Genomic DNA, 14,642 nt, shown 5'->3' with positions numbered 1-14,642 from the left:
CTAGCCCGTGCAGGGCCTGGTGTGGACTAGCCCGTGCAGGGCCTGGTGTGGACTAGCCCATGCACACCTTGCCCTCCAAATACCTACATGGGGCCAATAGTATCATGTTTGCTGGGTATTGTTCTGGGAGAGAACAGTGGCTTACTGGACATTAATACACAGGAATGGAAACTGGTATTTGACTTTCTCTCTCTGCATTGTTGGGAAGGGCCCTTAAAGCATTTCACTGTTAGTCCACAGCTGTTGTTTACTCTCTCTCTGCATTGTCATTTACCAAGCATGTGACGAATAACATTTAATTTTATTTGATCAGTGTTTTGAGGGAGGAAAGGCTGCCCATAATAATAGTGGACTACCACCCTAGTAACAAAAGCTAAACAGGCCCCAACTTCAAATCAAAATCGAGTCAGGGAAAGAAACTGTTTTGAGGGAGGAAAGGCTACCGGTAACATCCAGAGATGTGGATGTAAGCAACCATGCCAGCCTGCAGCCAGGCAGTCCCCAGACAGGCCCTCCCTGCAGAGCAGAGCGGGGTGGTTGGCCTTTCCGTGAATGAGGCTTTTAGCCAAGGGGCCATCCCCTGATCTGTCCATCGCCCTACAATCCCCATCACACACACAGACACACACAACCCTAGCCACAGCACATGCTAGGCAAAATAACCACTCTGACCTTTAACCCTCCATCTCCCAGCAAGGGGATTTAACAAGAATGATTTGCTCCAGGGCACCAAGTAAATGAACTGCTGTAAATTGCATAGAACCAATATTATGTCATGTAACCTCAAGGTTTATGCTCACAACACTGCTCACCCTTAATCGTTAAGGCCCCTTTAGGGCCCCTTTAAGATTCAAACCAAAACCCATTTAGCAAATCTCCAAAATGGTGTAGCCTTACTTAGTCTTGGCAGACAGCACATCCCCATTCATTAAACCACAAAAAAACATTTATCCTTGCAGAAGAAGCTTATGTTGACCCCTAACAGTATCAGATTCCTCCCCCACCAAGACTAACTGAAAGGATCCATTTCCCCCAACATGGTTATCTCAGTATATAGTCCACACATACACATCGGCAGTGTAAAAGCATGAGTGAGTCCGGTTGAAAGTGGTAGTCCTTCAGCACTGTAACCCAGGGGGTTAGGACACAGCTCTGCACATTTTACACTGATCACACAGACATCTTTTCGGAATAACACAACGTGCCGGACTGCCAGGACCCTCCCCTCCCGCCATGTTTTAGTCATTTAGCAGATGCTGTAATCCAGAGCGATTTACAGTAGTGATTAATTTATTTTACCTTTATTTAACTAGGTAATTCAGTTAAGAACAAATTCTTATTTTCAATGACGGCCCTAGGATCAGTGGGTTAACTGCCTGTTAATACTTATTTTCCACCATAATTTGCAAATAAATTCATTAAAAATCCTACAATTTGATTTTCTGGATTTTTTTTCTCAATTTGTCTGTCATAGTTGAAGTGTACCTATGATGGAAATTACAGGCCTCTCTCATCTTTTTAAGTGGGAGAACTTGCACAATTGGTGGCTGACTAAATACTTTTTTGCCCCACTGTACATATGAGATGAGTAATGCGAGATATGTAAACATTATTAAAGTGGGATTATTAAAGTGTCTAGTTTTCCATTCATTAAAGTGGCCAATGATTTCAAGTCTGTATGTAGGCAGCCGCCTCTCTGTGCTAGTGATCACTGTTTAACAGTCTGATGGCCTTGAGATAGAAGCTGTTTTTCAATCTCTCTGTCCCAGCTCTGATGCACCTGTACTGACCTCGCCTTCTGGATGGAATCAGGGTGAACAGGCAGTTGCTCAGGTGGTTAGCTCAGGTGGTTATTGTCGATTATCTTTTTTGCCTTCCTGTGACATCGGGTGTAGGTGTCCTGGAGGGCAGGTAGTTTGCCCCCGGTGATGTGTTGTACAGACTGCACCACCCTCTGAGAGCCCTGCAGTTGTGGGCGGTCCAGTTGCCATACCAGGCGGTGATACAGCCTGACAGGATGCTCTCAATAGTGCACCTGTAACAGTTAGCGAGGGTTTTCAGTGACAAGCCAAATTTGTTCAGCCTCCTGGAGGTTGAAGAAGCGCTGTTGCGCCCCCTTCACCACACTGTCTGTGTGCGAGGACCATTTCAGTTTGTCGGTGATATGTACACCGAGGAACTTAAACGTTCTACCTTCTCCACTGCTGTCCCATCGATGTGAATAGGGGGGTGCTCTCTTTAGTGTTTCCTGAAGTCCACAATCAACTCTTTTGTTTTACTGACATTGAGTGAGAGGTTATTTTCCTGACACCACACTCCGAGTGCCCTCACCTCCTCCCTGTAGGCTGTCTCATCGTTGTTGGTAATCAAGCCTACCACTGTAGTGTCATCTGCAAACTTGATTATTGAGTTGGATGCGTGCATGGCCACACAGTCGTGGGTGAACAGGAAGTACAGACCATATTCTCTATGTAGTGCACTAATTTAGACCATATTCCCTATGTAGTGCACTAATTTAGACCATATTCCCTATGTAGTGCACCACTTTAGACCATATTCCCTTTGTAGTGCACTATTTTAGACCATATTCCCTATGTAGTGCAACAATTTAGACCAGATGCTGACTAGGATAACAAATCAGTCCACCTTCAGACTATCTGAAACCCAGAAAGAGGAGGTACTGGGATAATATTGGTGGCCACAAATCAAATCAAATCTTATTTGTCACATACACATGGTTAGCAGATGTTAATGCGAGTGTAGCGAAATGCTTGTGCTTCTAGTTCCGACAATGCAGTAATAACGAGCAAGTAATCTAACTAACAATTCCAAAAAAAACTACTGTCATACACAGTGTAAGGGGATAAAGAATATGTACATAAGGATATATGAATGAGTGATGGTACAGAGCAGCATAGGCAAGATACAGTAGATGATATCGAGTACAGTATATACATATGAGATAAGTATGTAAACCAAGTGGCATAGTTAAAGTGGCTAGTGATACATGTATTACATAAGGATGCAGTCGATGATATAGAGTACAGTATCAACGTATGCATATGAGATGAACAATGTAGGGTAAGTAACATTATATAAGGTAGCATTGTTTAAAGTGGCTAGTGATATATTTACATAATTTCCCATATATTCCCATGATTAAAGTGGCTGGAGTAGAGTCAGTGTCATTGACAGTGTGTTGGCAGTAGCCACTCAATGTTAGTGGTGGCTGTTTAACAGTCTGATGGCCTTGAGATAGAAGCTGTTTTTCAGTCTCTCGGACCCAGCTTTGATGCACCTGTACTGACCTCGCCTTCTGGATGGCAGCGGGGTGAACAGGCAGTGGCTCGGGTGGTTGATGTCCTTGATGATCTTTATGGCCTTCCTGTAGCATCGGGTGGTGTAGGTGTCCTGGAGGGCAGGTAGTTTGCCCACGGTGATGCGTTGTCCTCACTACCCTCTGGAGAGCCTTACGGTTGAGGGCGGTGCAGTTGCCATACCAGGCGGTGATACAGCCCGCCAGGATGCTCTCGATTGTGCATCTGTAGAAGTTTGTGAGTGCTTTTGGTGACAAGCCAAATTTCTTCAGCCTCCTGAGGTTGAAGAGGCGCTGCTGCGCCTTCCTCACGATGCTGTCTGTGTGAGTGGACCAATTCAGTTTGTCTGTGATGTGTATGCCGAGGAACTTAAAACTTGCTACCCTCTCCACTACTGTTCCATCGATGTGGATGGGGGTGTTCCCTCTGCTGTTTCCTGAAGTCCACAATCATCTCCTTAGTTTTGTTGACGTTGAGTGTGAGGTTATTTTCCTGACACCACACTCCGAGGGCCCTCACCTCCTCCCTGTAGGCCGTCTCGTCGTTGTTGGTAATCAAGCCTACCACTGTTGTGTCGTCCGCAAACTTGATGATTGAGTTGGAGGCGTGCATGGCCACGCAGTCGTGGGTGAACAGGGAGTACAGGAGAGGGCTCAGAACGCACCCTTGTGGGGCCCCAGTGTTGAGGATCAGCGGGGAGGAGATGTTGTTGCCTACCCTCACCACCTGGGGCGGCCCGTCAGGAAGTCCAGTACCCAGTTGCACAGGGCGGGGTCGAGACCCAGGGTCTCGAGCTTGATGACGAGCTTGGAGGGTACTATGGTGTTGAATGCCGAGCTGTAGTCGATGAACAGCATTCTCACATAGGTATTCCTCTTGTCCAGATGGGTTAGGGCAGTGTGCAGTGTGGTTGAGATTGCATCGTCTGTGGACCTATTTAGGCGGTAAGCAAATTGGAGTGGGTCAAGGGTGTCAGGTAGGGTGGAGGTGATATGGTCCTTGACTAGTCTCTCAAAGCACTTCATGATGACGGATGTGAGTGCTACGGGGCGGTAGTCGTTTAGCTCAGTTACCTTAGCTTTCTTGGGAACAGGAACAATGGTGGCCCTCTTGAAGCATGTGGGAACAGCAGACTGGTATAGGGATTGATTGAATATGTCCGTAAACACACCGGCCAGCTGGTCTGCGCATGCTCTGAGGGCGCGGCTGGGGATGCCGTCTGGGCCTGCAGCCTTGCGAGGGTTAACACGTTTAAATGTCTTACTCACTTCGGCTGCAGTGAAGGAGAGACCGCATGTTTCCGTTGCAGGCCGTGTCAGTGGCACTGTATTGTCCTCAAAGCGGGCAAAAAAGTTATTTAGTCTGCCTGGGAGCAAGACATCCTGGTCCGTGACTGGGCTGGGTTTCTTCCTGTAGTCCGTGATTGACTGTAGACCCTGCCACATACCTCTTGTGTCTGAGCCGTTGAATTGAGATTCTACTTTGTCTCTGTACTGGCGCTTAGCTTGTTTGATAGCCTTGCGGAGGGAATAGCTGCACTGTTTGTATTCAGTCATGTTACCAGACACCTTGCCCTGATTAAAAGCAGTGGTTCGTGCCTTCAGTTTCACACGAATGCTGCCATCAATCCACGGTTTCTGGTTAGGGAATGTTTTAATCGTTTCTATGGGAACGACATCTTCAACGCACGTTCTAATGAACTCGCACACCGTATCAGCGTATTCGTCAATGTTGTTGTCTGACGCAATACGAAACATCTCCCAGTACACGTGATGGAAGCAGTCTTGGAGTGTGGAGTCAGCTTGGTCGGACCAGCGTTGGACAGACCTCAGCGTGGGAGCTTCTTGTTTTAGTTTCTGTCTGTAGGCAGGGATCAACAAAATGGAGTCGTGGTCAGCTTTTCCGAAAGGGGGCGGGGCAGGGCCTTATATGCATCGCGGAAGTTAGAGTAACAATGATCCAGGGTCTTTCCACCCCTGGTTGCGCAATCGATATGCTGATAAAATTTAGGGAGTCTTGTTTTCAGATTAGCCTTGTTAAAATCCCCAGCTACAATGAATGCAGCCTCCGGATAAATCGTTTCCAGTTTGCAGAGAGTTAAATAAAGTTCGTTCAGAGCCATCGATGTGTCTGCTTGGGGGGGATATATACGGCTGTGATTATAATCGAAGAGAATTCTCTTGGTAGATAATGCGGTCTACATTTGATTGTGAGGAATTCTAAATCAGGTGAACAGAAGGATTTGAGTTCCTGTATGTTTCTTTCATCACACCATGTCACGTTGGCCATAAGGCATACGCCCCCGCCCGTCTTCTTACCAGAAAGATGTTTGTTTCTGTCAGCGCGATGCGTGGAGAAACCCGCTGGCTGCACCGCTTCGGATTGCGTCTCTCCAGTTAGCCATGTTTCCGTGAAGCAAAGAACGTTACAGTCTCTGATGTCCCTCTGGAATGCTACCCTTGCTCGGATTTCATCAACCTTGTTGTCAAGAGACTGGACATTGGCAAGAAGAATGCTAGGGAGTGGTGCACGATGTGCCCGTCTCCGGAGTCTGACCAGAAGACCGCTTCGTTTCCCTCTTTTTCTGAGTCGTTTTTTTTTTGGTCGCTGCATGTGATCCACTCGGTTACACTGGTTGTAAGGCAGAACACAGGATCCGCATCGCGAAAAACATATTCTTGGTCGTACTGATGGTGAGTTGACGCTGATCTTATATTCAGTAGTTCTTCTCGGCTGTATGTAAAGAAACCTAAGATGACCTGGGGTACTAGTGTAAGAAATAACACGTAAAAAAACAAAAAACTGCATAGTTTCCTAGGAACGCGAAGCGAGGCGGCCATCTCTACCTCACGAGAGCAAGAGATTGTATGTACATATATGTGTATTTTTGTGCATGTGCATTCTGTGCATGCATGTATACGTGCGTGCATGTGCTCGTCTGTGCATGCGCCCATGTGTGTGTGCGTGTGTGTGTGCATGCTTGCATGTCTCCCTCTCTCTCCCTGACCTGGTACAGTGTAGTTGCTGCGGGAGGTAAGGTACCCCATCTCAGGAACTCCGTTGCGTAGCCAACGGATTGTGATAGGATTCGGGGGACCCACCGCTTCACATGACAGGTTAAAGGGGCTGTTACAAGTTACGTTCATGTCATCTGGGTGTCTAGTGAACGTTGGTAGACCTAAACACACACACACACACAGTACATGTTTGAGATGGACTACATTGCAGTCAGACTTGGCAGAATCACTGCTCTACAAGTCACCTTACATCCCAAATAACTACTCATTATGATCAAGAATTACTCATTATGATCACGATCGGTAATTCTGTGCCAAACTGATCCCCTCAAACACATTCAATAAATTATGTTAAGAACCACTGATGGAAACTCTAGTCATAATTTAATGTCCTGGTATGATGTGGGGACTCACCTTCGACCTGAATGCTGATAGGCTGGGACTCTATCTCTATGTCACGGACTCTCAGTCTACAGCGGTAATCCCCAGCGTCAGCTCTTTGCACACGAGTTATGCTGAAACACACAAGTAGAGGTGAAATGTAGCAATCCTGACATTTCAGAACTTTTACATCTGATTTATAATACTGACTGCACTCGCTTTTTGCGTTTGTCTATCGATGCTCTGATGAAGATTGACTGTAGCTGAAAACTTGTCAGTTAGATCATTGCACATTTTATAATTTGAGTATCCAACCGAAATGGTCTAAGTATCCAACCGACCCAAATAATCTAGGTATCCAACCGACCAAAATGACCTAAGTATCCAACCGACCCAAATGATCTAAGTATCCAACTGACCCAAATGACCTAAGTATCCAACCAACCCAAATATTAACACTCTTTTCTTCACATGCTGTGTCGGTCATGGTCCCCTGCTCCCGCCACAGTTACCTGACAGTGGACAGCAGGGTCATGAACCCGTGTGTGACGGTCTGTAATTCGTTGATGACCACCTGCAGGTTTTCAGCCAGCTCCATGGTGTTCTTCCACCACAGCACGGTGAGGTCCAGGTGGCTGTCAGGGACCTCGATGGAGCAGTTGAACTTGGCGTCGTGCCCCTCTGATAGGTGCACCGATCCCACCGTGGGCTTGAACCTGGATGGGAAAGAATAGAAGTTGAGTTTCAATTTTAGGGTTGCACATGAAACACACCTCAACAAGATGTGCATATGGATCTCAGAGTTAGCACACAGATTGATGGATAAAAACCCATGGATATCTAATATCTACCTAATGATGATAAGACAACCATTACAACATCAACAGTGATTGATAGATAGTAAACTCAGCCTCCTGATGTGAGTTTATTTGACCTTTATTTAACTAGGCAAGTCAGTTAAGAACAAATTCTTATTTTCAATGACGGCCTAAGAACAGTGGGTTAACTGCCTGTTCAGGGGCAGAACGACAGATTTGTACCTTGTCAGCTCAGGGATTCGAACTTGCAACTAGTCCAACGCTACCCTGCCGCCCAGTTATTGATAGTTAGTAACTTCAGCTTCTTGGTGTCAGTTATTGATAGTAACCTCAGCTTCTTGCTGACAGTTATTGATAGATAGTAACCTCAGCTTCTTGATGTCATCCTGGCTGAGGTGGACCCTCGTGCTGTGGGCTGGTATGATGAGGGTCTCGGGAGGTACGGTGGAGCGAACCTGACGTCCTGGCATGCTGGGGGAGACAGTGCCTCGGCCACGACCAGGTCCTCCAGAGACACGGTAAACATAGGGACTCCCATGATGCTCAGCTGTATGTGAGCAGGAAGAGACGGTCATTTCCAAAGCCTGTTACAATATTAGACCATCTCTGTCATTTCTCCTACCTTAGATCAATAGTCAATACCTGGATATATTTCTCATAAAAACACCAAATAACATCACAGGGGGATTGGGGAATAATCTGCAGTTGAAACTAACATTTCAGTTCCCTACATTTAGATAGTCTTTCCCTCAGAGTTGGATCTACTCAAATGATTCAAGCCAGACTAACTCAAATGTTACGGAGACTATACAGGATGAGGTGGAACAGAGTTCATTTTATATTCAATACATGTCCCTGTGCTAAGGGAAGAACATTCACTAAACAGAGAAATCTCCCCAATATCTGGAGTATTTTAGTCATTTTCTGGGTCTCAGCCAAGTTACCTTTTTGTATAGCCGCGTTCCATCTGTATGTGCCATCTTGCTAACTGCTATGGTTGTTGTTGGCAAGACTGTACAAACAGATCTGGAATCAGGCAAATATCAGTTTGGCTATTTCTTAATAAAATCACAAGACAGACGCTACAACTCCCGTACGTACAGGCTCGGGAGAGACGAAGGTTGAAAGTCATGCGTCCTCCGATACACAACCCAACCTAGCCGCACTGCTTCTTAACGGTTACAATATTAGACCATCTCTGTCATTTCTCCTACCTTATATATCCAGGTATTGATCTCTCTCATAAAAACACCAAATAACATCACAGGGGGATTGGGGAATAACAGCGCACATCCAACCCGGAAGCTAGCCGCACCAATGTGTCGGAGGAAACACCGTGCACCTGGCAACCTTGGTTAGCGCCCGGCCCGCCACAGGAGTCGCTGGTGCGCGATGGGACATCCCTACCGACGATGAGACATCCCTACCGACCAAGCCCTCCCTAACCCGGACGACGCCATGCCCCATGGACCTCCCGGTCGCGGCCGGTTACGACAGAGCCTGGGCGCGAACCCAGAGTCTCTGATTGCACAGCTGGCGCTGCAGTACAGCGCCCTTAACCATTGACCCCACCCGGGAGGCCCTAGAAAATATACTTCTGCTAAGCTTCCCAGTAAAGCAATGAAAACCAGCAAGCATCACAGAAATGTGTTCAAAATAGCCCACGTTAACATATGTAGCTTAAGAAACAAGGTTCATGAAATTAATAACTTGCTAGTAACAGACGACATTCATATTCTGACTAACTCTGAACCTCATTTAGACAATACATTTGATGATACAGTGGTGGCAATACATGGTTAAAACATCTACAGAAAAGACAGAAATGGAAGTGGTGGAGGTGTTGCCGTTTATATTCAGAACCACATTCCTGTAAAGCTTAGAGAGGATATCATGTTAAATACTGTTGAAGTAATATGGCTACAGGGTTATCTGCCTCACCTAAAGCACATTCTTGTGGGAAGTTGCTATAGACTACGAGTGCTAACAGTCAGTATCTGGATAACATGTGTGAAATGCATGTGATATCAACAGAGAGGTATATTTTATGGCTGATGTAAATATTTGCGATAATAAAATAGATGGAATTTATTCAGTATTGTACACTGTAACCCTCTATGTACTCTATACCATCTACTGCATCTTGCCTATGCCGTTCTGTACCATCACTCATTCACATATTTTTATGTACATATTCTTCATCCCTTTACACTTGTGTGTATAAGGTAGTAGTTGTGGAATTGCTAGATTAGATTACTCATTGGTTATTACTGCATTGCCGGAACTAGAAGCACAAGCATTTCGCTACACTCACATTAACATCTGCTAACCATGTGTATGTAACAAATAAAATTTGATAAGCAGGGGTGTAAAACCCATTCAATGGAAGGCCTAGTGTCTCCTGGTTTAAATATTGACCGGCTTTCATCAAGCTGCCCACTCAAGAAAAAGCTCCAAACAGTAAACAGTAAACCTACTGAAATCATCAACATGTATTGATCAAATCTTTACTTATGCTTCAGAAATATGCTTGAAAGCAGTATCCAGATCCATCAGATGTAGTGATCACAATATAGTAGCCATATCTAGGAAAACCAAAGTTCCAAAGCTGGGCCTGATTCCTATGTTGGAATCAGGCCCAGCTTTGATTCCTATCTTGTTGATGTAAATAATATTTGTTGGTCTATGGTTTGCAGAGAGGAGCAAACAGACGTTTCACTTGTCACATTTATGAAATTGTTTATCCCAGTTACTAATAAACATGCACCAATTAAGAAAATTACTGTAAAAACTGTTAAATCCATGTGGATTGATTAGGAATTGAAAAATTGTATGGCTGAGAGGGATGAGGCAAAAGGAATGACAAATAAGTATGGCTGCACAACCGATTGGCAAATGTACTGTAAATTGAGAAATCATGTGACTAAACTGAATAAAAAGATGAAGAGCACCTTCAATGACATTTTGGGGAAAAAAGGCAAACTCGGCTCCATCATTCATTGAATCAGATGGCTCATTCATCACAAAACCAACTGATATTGCCAACTACTTTAATGATTTTTTCATTGGCAAGATTTAGGCATGCCAGCAACATGACATGCCAGCAACAAACACTGACACTACACATCCAAGTATATCTGACCAAATTATGAAAGACAAGGATTGTAATTTTGAATTCCGTAAAGTGAGTGTGGAAGAGGTGAAAATATTATTGTTGTCTATCAACAATGACAAGTCACCTGGGTCTGACAACTTGGATGGAAAATTACTGAGGATAATAGTGGACGATATTGCCACTCGAATTTGCCATACCATCAATTTAAGCCTACTAGAAAGGGTGTGCCCTCAGGCTTGGAGGGAAGCAAAAGTAATTCCATTACCTAAGAATAGTAAAGCCCCCTTTACTGGCTCAAATAGCCAACCAATCAGCATGTTACCAACCATTAGTAAACTTCTGGAAAAAAATGATGTCTGACCAGATACAATGCTATTTCACAGAAAACAAATTGATAACAGACTTTCAGCACGCTTATAGGGAAGGACATTCAACAAGCACAGCACTTACAAAAGAGAAATTGATGATAAAAAGATTGTGCGGTCTGTTTTGTTAGACTTGTTAGACAGTGCGGCTTTTGACATTATCGATCAGTCTGCTACTGGAAAAATGTTTGTGTTGTGGCTTTACACCCCCTGCTATATTGTGGATAAAGAGTTACCAGTCTAACTGAACACAGAGGGTGTTATTTAATGGAAGCCTCTCCAACATAATCCAGGTAGAATCAGGAATTCCCCAGGGCAGCTGTCTAGACCCCTTACTTTTTTCAATCATTGCTAATGACATGCCACTGGCTATGAGCAAAGCCGGCGTGTCTATGTACGTGGATGACTCAACACTATACACGTCAGCTACTTCTGCGACTGAAATGACTGCAACACTTAAAAAGTTGCAGTAAGTATCAGAATGGGTGGCATGGAATAATTTTGTTCTAAATATTTCAAAAACTAAAAGCATTGTTTTTGGGACAAATCATTCACTAATACCTAAACCTCAACGAAATCTTGTAATAAATAACGTGGAAATTGAGCAAGTTAAGGTGACTAAACTGCTTGGAGTAACCCTGCATTGTAAACTGTCATGGTCAAAACATATTGATACAACAGTAGCTAAGATGCAGAGAAGTCTGCCAATAATAAAGCGCTGCTCTGCCTTCTTAACAGCACTATTAACAAGGCAGGTCCTACAGGCCCTTGTTTTGTCGCACCTGGACTACTGTTCAGTCGTGTGGTCAGGTGCCGCAAAAAGAGACTTAGGAAAATTGCAATTGACTCAGAACAGGGTAGTACGGCTGGCACTTGGATGTACACAGAGAGCAAACATTAATAACATGCATGTCAATCTCTCATGACTCAAAGTGGAGGAGACATTGACTTCATCAATACTTGTATTTGTGAGAGGTATTGGCATGTTAAAGCACCCAGCTGTCGGTTTAAATGACTAGCACACAGCTCAGACACCCATGCATACCCCACAAGACATGCCACCATCTGATTATTCAAAAGACCAATTAGTTGCAAAAGGACAAGGAGACTTGTATCATTATATTCACTGCATTTACCTCCCACAAATGAAACGCTAATTAGCTGCTAATTTGGCCATTATAAAGAACTACAAATGCCATAATGATCTGAATGAGACTGATAAATTGAGGCAAAAGTAAGAATCTCTGGATTAACTATCTAATGTTAGCTAAATGTAGCAATTAATAAATTGCCAAAATATCTTTAAAATTGACAATTCTTTGAAATGTCTTGTGCAAGTTTTAAATTGACACAATACCTGTTAGCAAAGGAGCCAACTAGAGATGGCGTGCAGGAGCTTGCAGGGATTTGTAGTCTTGCATGATGTCTACTTTAATACTAATTAGCATGTTTTAATCAGAGTAAATAGAGACGAATATATTGATAAAAGTCACCTTGTCCGAGACATATTTACATGATCAAAACATTACGCCAGGGTAAGCCTACACAAAACACAGCCCATATTTTAAGTGTTTCTAAAGTTAATTAATTCATGGTGGAAAAACAACTGGAACCATTTCCCTGTTTGACCGCTGGGTATTATGACACCTCCATTGTGGGGCTCTGTTGGGCTCCCTGTTTAAGTGCAGCCACAGTGGCATAGACTATGTACCCTTCACATACCCACTATTGTGTGTATGTCAAACATGACAGGAGGAGAATAAAAGATGGATGAATCTATTCAGCACTGGACAAAATCCTTACCATAGAGTCAAGCACACTTCACTGATCAGCAAAACCCTTCACAATACATCCAGACACTATGCTGCAGTGAAACAGATTGGAGTGTAGACCTGCCTTACAGGGCTGTGCTTTCCAAGTAACTGCTCAGGCTTAGAATACTTAAGAAGTTGCACTGACGAAGTGTAACTAGTAAGACTAGTTTTTTATGTACAATCTGGGAAATCCTGACAAGCCTATACTGTAGGCTGGGATTAAACACACACTGCAGGATAACATGAACACCAAAGCGTGGGCTGGGGTCCCAACACAAAGTCCTTTTACAAGCAATATAAATTAGGCCAGTCCGCACATCTCAAAATTGGGTTGGAGATGATTTATGGTGAAAGAGGAGATGGGTCTAGAAAAGTCTATGGCCCTTTTTTTCTATTGAAATATTGTTGCAGTAGAAACAGAATAAATGCTATCAAAAATATTTTCTCTATCAATCTATGTTGGGGCAGTCTGTACGTTGTGAAGTTGGTTTCGCATTAATAGCTTGAAGCCAGGATACATTTAATGTAAATATTGAAAATGTTTACTCATAAATACAAGATCACAAGAAATTAATTTAGAATCTAATAAATCTAAACTCAAGTTTCAAAATGAACAAATATGAAAATTGAACAAATTGAAAATTAACTGATTGAAAAACAGCAGTTGATTTATCAAATACATAATTATCTTTCGACAGAAAGAGTTGTGGTCAAAGTCCTCCAAAAAACCCAAATGGTTAAATTGCATTTAAAAGACGACTACAATATGTCTATGGACTATTTTACTTTCTATGAGTGTTAGCACAATCATGGGGGAATCAGGCCAGTGGTCAGGTTTACCACTGTTCAGATTCCCACAAATTATGAAAAAGTAAAATAGTCCATAGAAGTATTGTAGTCCACGTTTTTGGCATTGTAAATAGTGTGGTAGTGCCTGGTTATAGTTTTTTTAAATCACTTTTGACAGAAAGAGTTGTGTTCAAAGTCCTTCGAAACCGCAAAATGGTTAAATTGTAATTTACCATTGGCCAGATTCCCCAAAACGATGCAAAAACTTGTAGAACGTAAAACAGTCAATAGAGATAACTTATTCAACTTTTTTGCCATAGTAAATAGGGTGCAGTGCGCACAGACGGGGAATTGATCCGCTACCAGCTCCTCTCCAATAAAAAAACTATTATCTATAAGTCAATTTGGAGCGCTCTGACACGTTACCACAAATAGTTATAATTCTCAACATCATTAACACTGAAACTAATTTTACCCCAGTCTACAATACAGCTGTTTTCGTTCGGAGAAGATCCAGGATTGGAGATCTGGAAATCACGTTTCTCTGGACGCGAATCTGGAAATAACGTTTCTCAGAATGGCGAATCTGGAAATTACGTTTCTCTGGATGGCGAAGATATACTTTCTTTGGTGACCTAACGTCACTAGAGGTTTTTGAAGGATCACATTTTAGGGCGGGGACTCTTCTTTCCCTTCAATGCTTACCCATATTGATTGATCTCCTTATCTACGCTAAGCACAGTAAAACATTTCTTAAATGTAACCTTTATTTAACTAGGCAAGTCAGTTAAGAACAAATTCTTAATTACCACGACAGCCTACACCGGCCAAACCCGGACTAAGCTGGGCCAATTGTGCGCCACCCTATAGGACTCCCAATCACGACCGGTTGTGATACAGCCTGGACAGTAGCTGCTGCAAATATTGATAACTGCTCATCAAAAGTTAGACTACTGTCGCACTTTTCCACCAATAATTCAATGACAAAACAATTAAAATGTAGTCAGGTGATCTAACCACTAACAT

The 14,642-nt window shown here is 43.4% G+C and overlaps 1 protein-coding gene across 3 annotated transcripts in view; it reads right to left on the bottom strand.

Annotated features, from left to right (window-relative positions):
- Positions 1–14,255, bottom strand: part of LOC112260089 (tyrosine-protein kinase Mer-like) — a 58,959-nt gene extending 44,704 nt beyond the window's left edge. Inside the window, exons 1-5 of one of the 3 annotated variants that reach the window (XM_042327377.1) lie at positions 13,850–14,255; positions 7,900–8,080; positions 7,228–7,431; positions 6,749–6,849; positions 6,325–6,495 (exon numbers count right to left, since the gene is read on the bottom strand). In XM_042327377.1, coding sequence (XP_042183311.1) covers positions 6,325–6,495; positions 6,749–6,849; positions 7,228–7,431; positions 7,900–8,080; positions 13,850–13,934 — 742 coding nt within the window. In that variant the 5' untranslated portion in view covers positions 13,935–14,255. The remainder of the gene's footprint in view (positions 1–6,324; positions 6,496–6,748; positions 6,850–7,227; positions 7,432–7,899; positions 8,081–13,849) is intronic. The other 2 variants (XM_042327375.1, XM_042327378.1) reach the window with 2 other exon arrangements.
- Between the last annotated feature and the right edge of the window lie 387 nt (positions 14,256–14,642).

The sequence above is a fragment of the Oncorhynchus tshawytscha genome, linkage group LG01 (genome assembly GCF_018296145.1).
Source record: "Oncorhynchus tshawytscha isolate Ot180627B linkage group LG01, Otsh_v2.0, whole genome shotgun sequence".
Lineage (NCBI taxonomy): Eukaryota > Metazoa > Chordata > Actinopteri > Salmoniformes > Salmonidae > Oncorhynchus > Oncorhynchus tshawytscha.
This window is presented reverse-complemented; position numbering and strand designations above follow the sequence as displayed.